The 13,667-nt window shown below is 53.7% G+C and overlaps 1 protein-coding gene across 1 annotated transcript in view; it reads right to left on the bottom strand.

Moving 5' to 3' along the window:
• Positions 1–10,299: 10,299 nt before the first annotated feature.
• RASD2 (RASD family member 2) overlaps positions 10,300–13,667 on the bottom strand; it is a 9,533-nt gene continuing 6,165 nt past the window's right edge. The window contains exon 3 of the mRNA XM_007101899.4: positions 10,300–10,833. Within this exon, the coding sequence (XP_007101961.1) occupies positions 10,304–10,833 (530 nt within the window). The 3' untranslated portion in view covers positions 10,300–10,303. The remainder of the gene's footprint in view (positions 10,834–13,667) is intronic.

Genomic DNA, 13,667 nt, shown 5'->3' with positions numbered 1-13,667 from the left:
GTGAGCCAGTGGGGATTGTAGAGGAAGCACATTCCATGCGGAGACAACTGCAAGTGCAAAGATCCTGGGGCAGCCTGGCAGGCATTTAGGGTGTTTCAAGGAACAGTGGGTCTGGGACTTTCCTGGTGGTCCAGTGGTTAAGGCTCCATGCTTCCAATGCAGGGGGCCCGGTTTCGATCCCTGGTCAGGGAACTAGATCCCGCATGCTGCAACTAAAGATCCTGCATGCCACAATGAAGACCTGGTGCCCCCAAATAAATAAATAAATATCCTTTTAAAAAAAGGAACAGTGGGTTTTGCCCTCTGTGCCCCAGCCGCATCGAGCTCTAGTCCCTTGCACACTCCCTCATCCTCCTGGTTAGCTTTTATTAATCCATTAGATTCAACTCCAGCATCATCTCCCCCAGAGAGGCCAGTCCAGAACCTCACCCAGGCAGGGATGGGGCATCCACAGCCCCTAACGTAGCACATGACAGACTACATTGCAATCGCTGCTATGAGCTGTTTGCTCATTCTCTGTAGAGCAAGGACCACGTCTGATTCATTTCTGTGCCCTGAGACCCGGACAGTGAAGAGGGGTTAGGTGAATGTTTTAAATATGTATTGCTGCTAACAAACCCCTCCAACTTTAGTGGCATAAAATCACAACTACTTACTTCTGCTGTCAGATCCTGTGATCAGGAATTTGGACAGACCATGGTGGGAATGGCTTCTCTCTGCTCCGTTATGTCCGGAAGAATGGGGTGGCTGGGGCAGGAGCCACCTTAAGGCTCCCGTCTGCACACGTCTGGCCTTCGGGCTGGGCTCAGCTGGAACTGTGTCCAGAACGTCCCCACATAGCCTCTCCACGTGGATCGGGCTTCTCACTGCACAGCAGCTGGGTTCTGAAAGGGAGCATCCTGAGAGCAAGAGAAGGTTCCAAGAAAACCAGGCAGAGCCGCATGGCCTTTTCTGAGCTGGCCTTAGAAGCCACAGAGCATGACTACAGCATACGCCATTGGTGGAAGAGTCAGAAGCTCATCCAGATGAAGAGGAGGGGACATAGACCCTACCTCTTGGAGAGAGGTATGTCTAAGAATTTAGGGGCCATGTCTTAAAATCCTACAGTGAACACGTCAAATGATTGATGTTTGCACCCCTTTTGCAAATTGCCAAGTGCTTTCATGTATACCTTTTTGTGTGGCCCTCCCTGAGACTCAGGGATGAAGGAACAGAGGTGCAGAGGAGTGATGTGTCCAAGGTTGGTTCATAGAAGGCGCACAGCCAGAGCTGATGCTGTAGGGCAGGGAGCACGCCGACCCCAGGTGGGCCTGCAGCGAGTCTCAGAGAGGATAGGTGTGGTGGCTTGTCATGTTCGCAGTCCTTCACGCCTTCCCTGTGTTCGAACATGTATGCAAGCCCTTTGCCATGTGACCCCCTGGAGTGGACAGAGTATTTCCCCACCCCATGGGTTGTGGGCTGGCTGTATGACTTGCTTTGGCCAATGAAGTATGGGAGAAGTGAGAGTGTGTCCGTTCCGGGCCGAGGTCTCAGGAGACATCTCATGATTCCATCCTTTTGTATTCCAATGATTCATCATAGAAGTGCATACCCTGGGTAGCTGCGGGCTCTTCAGCCTGGGCGGGGTGGTCCTCGAACAAACGTGTGGAACAGACCAGAACCTACCTGGTAGCCTGGAGCCAGGGTGAGGTGAGGGTGGCAGTTGTCTCGGGTGCAAAAATTTAAGGAGATGCCAATAATAACTCAGGGCTCAAGCTAACTAATATTTAATGTAATATTTTAAAAAATAAAAAGTAATGCAAAAAATCCACTGCTGTAGACTGAATGTCTGTGTCCCCCCCAGCCCCCAAATTCATATGTTAAAACCCAAACTCCAGGGCTTCCCTGGTGGTGCAGTGGTTAAGAATCCGCCTGCCAATGCAGGGGACACGGGTTCAAGACCTGGTCCGGGAAGATCCCACATGCCGCGGAGCAACTACCCGTGTGCCACAACTACTGAGCCTGTGTTCTAGAGCCTGTGAGCCATAACTACTGAAGCCTGCGTACCTAGAGCCCGTGCTGTGCAACAAGAGAAGCCACCGCCATGAGAAGCCGGGGCACCGCAACGAAGAGTAGCCCCCGCTCGCCGCAACTAGAGAAAGCCCGCACGCAGCAACGAAGACCCAACGCAGCCAAAAATAAAAACAAATAAATAAATTAATTTAAAAAACAGGAAGTTAACACTGATATATTAACCTTTTTGTGTGGCCCTCCCTGAGACTCAGGGATGAAGGAACAGAGGTGCAGAGGAGTGATGTGTCCAAGGTTGGTTCATAGAAGGCGCACAGCCAGAGCTGATGCTGTAGGGCAGGGAGCACGCCGACCCCAGGTGGGCCTGCAGCGAGTCTCAGAGAGGATAGGTGTGGTGGCTTGTCATGTTCGCAGTCCTTCACGCCTTCCCTGTGTTCGAACATGTATGCAAGCCCTTTGCCATGTGACCCCCTGGAGTGGACAGAGTATTTCCCCACCCCATGGGTTGTGGGCTGGCTGTATGACTTGCTTTGGCCAATGAAGTATGGGAGAAGTGAGAGTGTGTCCGTTCCGGGCCGAGGTCTCAGGAGACATCTCATGATTCCATCCTTTTGTATTCCAATGATTCATCATAGAAGTGCATACCCTGGGTAGCTGCGGGCTCTTCAGCCTGGGCGGGGTGGTCCTCGAACAAACGTGTGGAACAGACCAGAACCTACCTGGTAGCCTGGAGCCAGGGTGAGGTGAGGGTGGCAGTTGTCTCGGGTGCAAAAATTTAAGGAGATGCCAATAATAACTCAGGGCTCAAGCTAACTAATATTTAATGTAATATTTTAAAAAATAAAAAGTAATGCAAAAAATCCACTGCTGTAGACTGAATGTCTGTGTCCCCCCCAGCCCCCAAATTCATATGTTAAAACCCAAACTCCAGGGCTTCCCTGGTGGTGCAGTGGTTAAGAATCCGCCTGCCAATGCAGGGGACACGGGTTCAAGACCTGGTCCGGGAAGATCCCACATGCCGCGGAGCAACTACCCGTGTGCCACAACTACTGAGCCTGTGTTCTAGAGCCTGTGAGCCATAACTACTGAAGCCTGCGTACCTAGAGCCCGTGCTGTGCAACAAGAGAAGCCACCGCCATGAGAAGCCGGGGCACCGCAACGAAGAGTAGCCCCCGCTCGCCGCAACTAGAGAAAGCCCGCACGCAGCAACGAAGACCCAACGCAGCCAAAAATAAAAACAAATAAATAAATTAATTTAAAAAACAGGAAGTTAACACTGATATATTAAAAAAAAAAAACCTAACCTCCAATGTGCCGGTATTTGGAGGTGGGGTTTTGGGGAGTTAGTTAGGTCATGAGGGTGGAGCCCCTATGAATGGGATTAGTGCTCTTACAGAAGAGACCCTAGAGAGTTCCCTTGCTCCTTCTGCTATGTGATGACACAGTGAAAAGATGGCCATCTATGTAAAAGTAAGCAGACCTTCATCAGACACTGAAGCTGCTGGTGCCTTCATCCTGGACTTTGTAGCCTCCAGAACTGTGAAAAAATATATGTTTGCTGTTTATAAGCCAGTTTCTGTTATCAATATGTAATTTGTTTATAAGCCAATTTATGATGTAATATGGGCACGTTGTTAAGACCCAGTTTATGGTACTTTTTTTTATAGCAGCCTAAATGGAATAAGACGTCACAATGAACAAAATATCAAAATTTTAAATTAAAACAGGATCAGTATTGAAGTCAAGACCAGCAATGTCCAGCCTAAACCACTCAGACTGCAATTGACCTGGAGTCCGGTGAGCATAAGAAGAAATGTTTGTTGTGAACCACTGAATTTGGGGGTAGTTTGTTACACAGCATTACTACAGTGAAAGCTGACCAATACAAAGTTAATTTGCTTAAGGACACTCAACTTGAAAATAGCAGAGCTGAGATTTGGATGTGAAAGTCTCAGACCAGAGTCTATGTTATTAACTATTAAAATGCTCTGCCTCTCTTGTTGAGACACACATTAAGGTGTGTGCCCAGGATACCTGGGCTGGCTCAGTCCTTGCACTGGGCTCTGACTCAATTTTCTGTTCAGTGTTCTGTTTCCTGGATGAGATTGGAGCCCCTCCCTGAGTGTCATTCCCCTGCCCCCTTTTACCTGGTGGTTGACCCTGGCCCCTCTCCCCTTCCTTTTGGTTGAGACCCAGCAATATTGACCTCAGATTCTAAAGCAAGATGCCAAACCAAAGGCAACATTTTCAACGTTGGTGGCCAAGAACCAGCTACTTGATGCTTATACTTCTCACCTACGTCAAAGATATGAGTCAGTAGTAAGAAGATTTCTTGGGAAAGAGAATTTTTGGAGAGCCCTGTGGTGTTCTTGTGAGAGCGTCTGCCCTCTTCTCAAGCCTCAAGTGCTTGATGCATGTCCCTGTAGCCGAGGGCTCTGTGGACCACTGTCCTTGCCTGGTAAATCTAGCGGGTGATAGACCATCTGGGTTAGATGCTAAAGACACTTACTGAACTCAGATCAACTTATACTCAAGTTAACTGAGGCAAGTGATCTGAGTTTCATGTGGAGCAGATGTGGGATAACCATGAGAGAACGCTGGTGTGGGGATGTCTTCAGCCCTGTCCAAGAGAGCATCCTGGAAGGACAAGAGGCCTCAGCACAGGGAATCCACAGATGCCGGAACATTCCTAGGGGCTGCAGAAGGACTAAGCTGGCACTCCAAACAGAGATGCACAGAACTGCATCAGGACACCCACAGGTGAAAGATTCCCAGTGACGGCAGGATGGTTTCTGAAAAATCTACAAAATTACCCCTGAGATTTTAGTACCATCATTAAACATCTCCCAAGCTCTGAGCGTGACACAGTCTTACCACAATCCCACGGTGCCCCGCAAGAGGGAACGTCCCTGTCCTACTGGCCTCCTCTCCCCCCGCCTCCTCCCTGACCCACCTCCCAAGAACGGAGGAGAGAGAAACTGGAATTAGCTAAAAGGGAAGATGGAGAGTGAAAAAGGAGGAGAACATGCCCACCCTTCTCTTCCCCAAATTCTAGCTTTTTGTGCACAGCAGAACTCAGCTGGGGGAAGGTCTTTCCTTTGGATGAAGACAGAAACGTCAGCCCTCACATGGCCAGAGATTTTTAACTGAGGCAGTATTGCCATCCGAAGTGCCTCTGGTATAGATGAGAAAAGTCATGGGACAGTCCCAGTTCTCATGGAGGGATGGGGAAAGCAAAACCCAGAGCCACTTGAAAGAAACAGTGGGAGGTCAGAGCTGCTTTCTGATAACGTCTACTGAGTGGAGCTTGTTGGAAGTCGGATTGAATGTGAGTCCTGAGGTCCAGACCTGCTGCTTGAGGGTGGCTTCATGGGGACAGTTAGCTGGCCAGCCTGTCACTCCTCCTCTTCTTCCACGAGTCACCATTGGGTATGGGGCCACCTAGCAAGGAACTGTGTTTCCTAGCCCTTCTCATAGGTAGGTTTGGTCACATGACTGAGTCTTGCCAGTGGAAAGTGAGTGGAAGGGATGTGTCCAGGGCCCTGAATACAGCAGATGTGCAGTGTCTGCACTCCCTTCCCTTCACTTTCTGGCTGAACCTGAATGTGGCAGTGGCTTTGACCTTGCAGATGTGACACGGTCCTAGAGATAGAGGAGCCTGAGACCTGGCTGCCTGAATGATCAGGTAGAGCAGAGCCATACTCTGGCCTAGCACACTCACCTTGGGCTTCTCCATGAGAGAGAAGTCAAGTTCTCCTCTGGCTACAGTGGCTGCGCCCTTGGCTGTGAGTGGCAGGGCATCTCACTCCCTGTGAATGATACTTGCCCAAGTTCTCTGAACTATGTTCAGACATCACACCCCAAACTGCTGGCTTCTCCCTCCAGAGAGCAGCTCCTAGCTGGCTCAGTTATGAAAGCTCTGGGGAGAAAACATGCTTTGCAATCAGAGGTGAATTCTAGCCCAGCTCTGCCACTTACCAGCTGTACAATCTGGGGCATGTGCCTTTACCTCTCTGAGCCTCAGTTCCCTCATACGGGGATTCATAATCCCTCCTCATAGCTTTGCCTCGAGGATGCAACAAGAGGCTGCAGGAACAGGCCGAGCCCAGCAGAGCCCCAACTGGCCTCCCATCAGCCCCCACCAAGCCTGGATGCAGGCCGAAGTTTTTCTTTGGAATAAGTGACAGATTCAGGGAGGCGGAACAGAACTAGTACTTAGAGTTCATAGCTCAGAATTCTCTGAAATCAGATTCCCAACGCTCCCTTCCTAGGCTGGGAATTAAGCTGGCTGTCCTGGGCTTATCTCTGAATGGTCTCCCCATGAGGGGACTTTTCCTGCAATCTTATTCCAACCTCCATGCCAGGGCTATTTGCCAGGGGCGTCTTCCTCCTCTGCCCCAGCTTTCTGCTTGTTAACCCCATTCCATGGCGAATCTCTGGGATGCATGGAGTGGGGCTGGGGCCGGGGCTGGAGCAAACGTGTTCTGTTTAGTAACGATCAGAATGTTGTGGGTTATGTAGTAGGAATATTAATTCCTTTTCGCAGAGAACATAGGGCTGTAAGGGGCTGTTCGTGTGCTGTCTGGTCCAGCTGTCCTCCTCCCCACCTCCCACTTAGAGATGAAGAAACTGAAGCCTGGGAGAAGACAGGACTTGCTCACAGCCCCACGTGGAGGGAGGGCATGGCAGAGGTGCCCCGGCTCCCATGCACCGTGGAAGGCTTGCACGGAAGGTGCGCCCAGCTACCTCTCCGTTTAGCCCTACTTAGGGTGCAGTTCTGATCTGCAATGCAGAAGGGAATGTTCACCTCCACATCTCACATTTACAGAAACCAGGACTGGGAGAGCATCAGGGTGACTTGTCTCCCACTTTGACCTTCTCTGGCTGCCACGGGCAAAGGATGGGAGGGAAGCTGGGCTCCCAGGTAGGCAGAGGTCGGGAGCTCTTCCAGGCTCACCTGGTTTTCCTCCACCATAGCCGGGCTCCTTGCTTTGTGAATGCCCGCACAGGGGTCTCTCCCTCTGGATCGTGAGCCCTTGGCAGGCAGAGACCTTGTCCGCCTTCTCTCTGAACCTCCCTGCTCAGTGGTATTTGCTGACTGATCAAAAGCACAGGCCTGTCTCCATCTCCCAGATGCAAAATCCTTTCCTCACTCACACGGAGCTCAGACGGCCTCTGGTTTCAAGTCCCCGACCTGCCCCTTCACCAGCTGTGCCTTCTTGGACAAGATATTGAGATCTCTGAGCTTCATTCCCCACCACAAGAAGGGGTGAATACGAGGAGCATGTTTCTTATGCGGCTGGAAGATACAACGATGCAGCGAGAGGAGGGGTGTCGGTCACGCAGCAGGAGTGTGGCTGGTTCCCTTCCCTTCCCTCCGCCGAGGGAGATCCTCGGTCCGAGGCGCCACGTTCGGGGTTGCATGGGGACAAGACCTTCTCCCCCCACCTCCGCCTGCCCCTCCCGTGTCCTGTCTCATTTCACACAAGCGCACACTGTGCTTGTCCAGTGTCTACCATCCAGAAAGTTGTATGTTGTATCCACCCTACATAGACATGGGCCGTGTCCTGATCTCAGGGGTTGACCGTCCAAGCGAGGAGGCTGCCCATTGCTGACATTCAGGGCGGGTAACACTTTATGGTGAGGTGTTCAGCACTGTCCCTGGTCTCTACCCACCAGGTGCTAATAGCATGCCGCCCCCCTCCCCAGTTTTGACAATCAAAACTGTTTCTAGATATTGCCAAATGTTCTCTGGGTGGTTCTGGAAGCCACCCAGAATTTGGTCATATGGCGACCCCAAAGGGCTAATGGTCCACGGGGAGGCCTCTCCCGTCTGACCTGGCCACTCCTCCAGAGGGACATGAACAACTCAGCATACACCCCTCAGAGGGCCCAGGAGGGCCAGGAGTTTTATTCCCCCTTATTTTGGGGTTTTATTCCGCCCCCCCCAGCCCTCCACGTACTTAACCTTGAAGGCTGACTCAGTGCTGACACGCAGGGCAAGGGCACCAGGCAGGTGCAATTTGGGGAGGGAAAGGCCAGCTTTGGTTGGAGGAAGAGCCACACCTCTTCTTGGAAATACAGAAAATACACATGGTCAAGGACACGGCTTAGAAACAAACCCACTTTAATTGAGAGTGTACACAGAGATAGGGGGAAGCAGGGGTGTGACTGAGTGAGACCAGGCCACACACCTGTCCTGGCCAAGGTACCCAGTCTGCTTAGAGGGTTCAAGCTGGGGCCAGGTGTGGGCACAGAAGCAGGGTCAGAGTGGCTGCCTTGAGCAGCAGGGGCCAGGGTGGGGTGGGGGGGTGCAGAGCTGAGGCCAGGGCACGTTTATGTCTGTGTGTTCATGTGTATGTACATGTATATACGTGGGCACAATGTACACAGAATCTACAGGAGCCCTCAAAGGCAGATTTAGGGACAGGGTCAGGGAGACAACACCTCAAATCCCTGAAGGCCCCAGGGGCTGAGGCAGCATCAGGAGAGGGGCACACCATGGTGCGTGCTGAATGCCAGACCTAACCCTGTTTCTGCCACTCATAGGCTTGCTGTGTGACCTGGAGCAAGTTACTTACCCTCTCTGGGCCTCAGATTCACTAGATGTTCACTAAGGTTCCTTGTGGCCCTGAACTTCAATAATTTCAAGGAGGTTTAAAATATAAAATGTATTTTTTCAGAGCTGATGACAAGAGCCTTTGGTCCATGGGTTCAAATCCCACCATGCCTGGTACCCAGCACAACCCAATCACAGGCACCAGGAAAAGGCCCACTGGGAGCTCTTCCTACCTTCCTCTCAGCTCTGGCTCCCAGCTGCTCTTCCACGCCTGCCAACAGCTGCGTGTACAGAGGCAGTAGGGCAGCAGGGGTGGGCAGCGGCCAGGCGGGGGATGGGAAAGAGGCCAGAGCAGGGGAGGCTTGGCCTTGGGGGCGTAAAGTGCATTGCTCACCCTCTTTGTTTACCAGCACACGGTGGACCCAGCACCCAGCAGGCGCTCAATAAATGCTTTAGGGGCTTCCCTGGTGGCGCAGTGGTTGAGAATCTGCCTGTCGATGCAGGGGACGCGGGTTCGTGCCCCGGTCCGGGAAGATCCCACATGCCGCGGAGCGGCTGGGCCCGTGGGCCATGGCCTCTGGGCCTGCGCGTCCGGAGCCTGTGCTCCGCAACGGGAGAGGCCACAACAGTGAGAGGCCCGCGTACCGCAAATAAATAAATAAATAAATAAATAAATAAAAATAAATGCTTGAGGAACCAGCACAGTAGAGGACAGCCTGGTTCCAGGTGGAGCTGCGTCCAGAACTAGCCAGGAGGCGGAGCTGGGGGATGTCACTTCGCCCTCTGAGTCTCAGCCACCAGCTCTGGGAAATGGAGGCAAGAGGAGAAGCTGCCCCCGCGGGGCCTGCCCTGCCTGTGTGAGTGTGAAGCTCGGTAGAGGGCAGCGTCCAGCTACAGACAGGCCACAGAAACCCCATCTGGAATGGGGGACGAAGGTGTCCCCAGTGGAGGCAGTGGATCTGAAGTGGGGGGGGCCTTGCCAATGAGGGGTCACTAGGCTTTTACAGTACAGCGACTTCCATTCCTACTGGGAACACGACTTAACAGCTGCAACAACAAAGCACAACCAGCAGACGAGGGGAACCTGGGAGAAGAGGCTGAGGAAGGCGGTCCAAGAGATGGACAGGGGCCAGGCGACGTAGCCACGCCTCCTTCGAACACACAGACACCCCTGGCTCAATGTCGGGGGCAGCTGAGGGCCAAGTTGGGGGGCAGGGGATAGAACCAGCTGAGCCAGAGGGTAAGCGTTTCGGGATGGGGTGGGAGGAGACTCCCAGCTGCCTCCTAAACCAAGCTGGGTCTTCCACCAGGACAGCAGAGCCCTCTCCCAGCTGGCTCTGGGTACCATTTTCATCTGGGATGTGCCAGGAGTCTCCATCGGATGCAGGGGTCCTGGGCCCTCTGGCCCCTCAAGCAAGCTCTGACTTGGGTCCTGGCATAAGTTCAGATGTCACCCAACCTTGCCTCTTGTCCTGCAGGGAATGCCCTCCCAACCCATGGAGAAGCTGAAACCAAGAGGGAGTGGCGGAAAGGAGGAATATGAGGGAAGTGGTTGAAGGCAGGAGACTGCACAGAGGCTGGAGGCTGGGGTCCTCCAGTCTGGCGCCAAAGGTCTTAGAACGCGACTGCTGTTGGGGTCTCATGGGCGGGGGATGCGGGCAGTGGGCACCCCGGGCCACGCCTGCCCCCCCACCGTAAGGCACCGCCCAAGCCCCACCCCAGCGTCCCTCCTGCTCACTGGATGGTGCATTTGTCCCGCTCGCGGGCCTGGCCCTCCCGGAGGACCTTGGCCTTGATGTATTTGAGGTCACTGTTGACGCTGGGGCGGCGGGCAAAGGGCGAGACCATGCCGTAGGCGTCCATGTCCTTGACTCGGCGCATGCAGAAGGGCCTGGGGTGGAAGGCGTCCCCGTACTGCACGGAGATCTTGCGGTGCAGGGCGGGGCTCATCTCGTGCGGCAGCTTGGCCATGCTGAAGAGCACGTAGAACATCTCATCCACGTTCGTGTTCTTCTTGGCCGACACCTCGAAGTAGGCGCAGTTCCCGTCGCCCGACACCAGCAGCTCGGCCTCGGTGGCGGGCACCTGGCGGCACAGCTCGCCGTGGTCGTTCTTGTTGCCGCAGATGACCATGGGCAGCTCTGCCACTTCCTTGGTCTTGTTCTTCAGGCAGGACTTGACCTCCAGGATCTGCTTCTGGAGGCGCTTGACCTCGTCGAAGGATTCCCGATTATCCAGACTGAACACCAGGATGAAAACGTCGCCTGTGGGGAGAGAGGAACCCCAGGCGGTGAGTTCACTGACCGCACCCCCCCCCGCCCCTCCCCGCTCCCTGACTTGACCTTCACAGTGACTCTAGCGGGGAACTGCTATTATTCTCCCCATTTTCCAGAGCAGAAGACTGAGGCCCAGAAGGTTAAATCCCTTGTCACAGAGCTAATACGTGGCACAGCCTGGTTCAAACAAAATGAATCGGCCCTACATTTCCCGGCAGGGCTGGAGACAGGGTGAGTGATTTGTGAGCTTGTGCGGACTGTGTTAGAATAGTAAGAAATACAGTTTCCACAAGAGCAGGGGTCTTGCTGTTCAGCGCACATCCCCAGGGCCTGGAACAGCCCCCGATGCATAGTTGGAACGCAGAGCATTGGCATCAGGCAGGCCTGGGTTTACCTCTTGCCCCCTCCACTCACTGGCCACACGGCCTTCAGCGGGTCACACCACCTCTCTAAACCTCAGTTTCCCCATCTGTCCCATGCAGGATGCTTTTGAAGGTTTGATGAGATAATGAATGGAGAGTGACACATGCTCAGTGATCTCGGGTCTCCAAAGGATAATGAGAACAAGCACCTGCGAGAGTCGCACGGGTTCCCCCTTGACCCCTCACGGAGCATCTGTGAGTGAGATTTCATTACTTTCATGTGATAGGTGAGCCAACTGGGGCTCAGGAAGGGTGAGCAACCAGCCCAAGATCACACAGCTCAGGTGTGGCTAGGCCGAGATGTGGACCCGATTCTGTCCTCACCGGGCTGGTCCTGGCACACACAGGTGTCCTCTGATTCTTGAATAAATCACGGATGAACAAGTGAACACTAGCCTCCAAGGCCCACGCCACCCCTGCTACAGCTCGCTGCATCCCTCAGCGCAGGTCTTTGAAACAGGGATGATGGGGAGGTGGCAGGGGAGGCGGGGAGGGTGAGAGAGGGCTGGTGCCTCCACCCCAATTTCCACATCTCACTACAGTGATCACAATCTCACACTCAAAGTACCTTTTGCACTTTGACTTAAACTCTTGAGAACCTGTGGGGAGATGTTAAGAGCCCTGCTTTATAAGAAACCGAGGCTCAAAGGTGCCTGGGACTGGCCCAAGTTCTCGAGAGGAGAATCGAGTGATGCCAGCTTCTGGTAGCACTGCTGCCTCCTTCCTCTGGAGCCCCGGGGCACGCCATTTGTCCCCCCAGAATAGCACGTGCCACATTCGGGACCACGTTCCAGCCAATGACGCTCTCTGGAGCAGAGGGAGGTGTCGTCACGGCGCACAGTGGGTGTTCATAAAGCTGGTCGTGTGGACGGGGTGGGACGGGATGGAGGACGGTGTGGGCTGTTTAGAAAGGCACTTGCAAGGCAGCGCTGGCCTGGCAACCGTTTCTGCTTAGGCTGCCAAACCCATCCCGTTAAGGCTAATCCCGGGCCCCTGAGCGCTCTGCAGCCTTGACATATCCAGATGGAAGGCGGGGATGCCAAGCTTCAGAGACGCCTGGCTGGCAGCTGGAAGGAGAGCTGGCGGCAGAATTAATGGCTTTCAGAATTTGCTGTGTACCAGCACCAGGTTGGAAAATGAGGCACGGGCTGCTGAGTGAAAAAAGAGGGCAGCAGGCACATGTGCTTGGAATGATATGTGCACGTAAAAATGAGACGAAAAATACTCTCCGTTATGGGGACACAAATGTGAATGTCAAAGTGTTCATGGGGGGGGCCTGGAAGACTGATGGGGTGGCTACCTCGGGGGAGGGGGCAGGAGCCTGAGGTTGGGGGCGTGGGGCAAGGGGGCTTTTTAGCCTTATCTGTATGTTTAGAGGAGGCTATGTTTGTGTGGGGCAGGAGCCGGGGGTGGGGGGCGTGGGGCAAGGGGGCTTTTTAGCCTTATCTGTATGTTTAGAGGAGGCTATGTTTGTGTGTTATTTGTGTAATTAAAAATTAACTTTGGAAATACGCATGTGGTCCCTCTCCACATCTACTCTCTCCCTCCGTTAGCCTTGTTGCTGTTGGTGGGCACCCAGTCCCCTCCCCACGGCCGGGGGAGCAGACATCCTTGCAATCTCCATCGAGCCCTGGAAATGCCCCCCACGCGATTTCCTGCAGTCCTCGCAGCCACCCTGAGAGGAAGCAAGGTTATGCCCATTGTGCAGCTGGGAAGACTGAGATCCAGACTTATGGTCACACATCTAAGCCGTCAGGTGGTAGAGCCAGGACTGGAACCCAGGTCAGCCCAGGCTCTTTCTGCCCACACACTCCCTCTCCAAAATGTGGGGTGGGACAGTCTGAGTGCTGAGTGTGATCTGGGTCAGATGGTCAGCGAGGACAGCCGGAAGAGGAAGCTGTCTATCCAGGGCACTCAGGGAGGGGTCTTGACCGGGCCGTGGGGAGAGGGGTGGGCATGGCTAGGGTTTCTTGGTGTAGAAGTATCTCGATTTGCGGGGTTGTTTTAGTGACGGCTGGGGGGTTACTTGCTCATTCCTTCCCTTCATCGCCGCCCACCAATGGCAGGTGCAGGGTTTAGGAAACGGGCCTGCATAGCCCATTGCAGGCATACTGCAAATGTAGGTTTAAGACCCATAATTCTTGAGCACTTACCTTCCAATCACCAAGCACTTCTCCTATATTAACTCATTTAAATTCTCACAGAGACCTTTGGAATGGGTGCTAATGTGATGCCAACTTACAGATGAGAAAACGGAGGCACAAAGAGATAAAGTCGGGCTTCCGTGGTGGCGCAGTGGTTGCGCGTCCGCCTGCCGATGCAGGGGAACCGGGTTCGCGCCCCGGTCTGGGAGGATCCCACGTGCCGCGGAGCGGCTGGGCCCGTGAGCCATGGCCGCTG

This window comes from Physeter macrocephalus, chromosome 6, assembly GCF_002837175.3.
Source record: "Physeter macrocephalus isolate SW-GA chromosome 6, ASM283717v5, whole genome shotgun sequence".
Lineage (NCBI taxonomy): Eukaryota > Metazoa > Chordata > Mammalia > Artiodactyla > Physeteridae > Physeter > Physeter macrocephalus.
The sequence above is the reverse complement of the archived record's forward strand: the minus strand, read 5'-3'. Positions and strand labels throughout refer to the sequence as shown.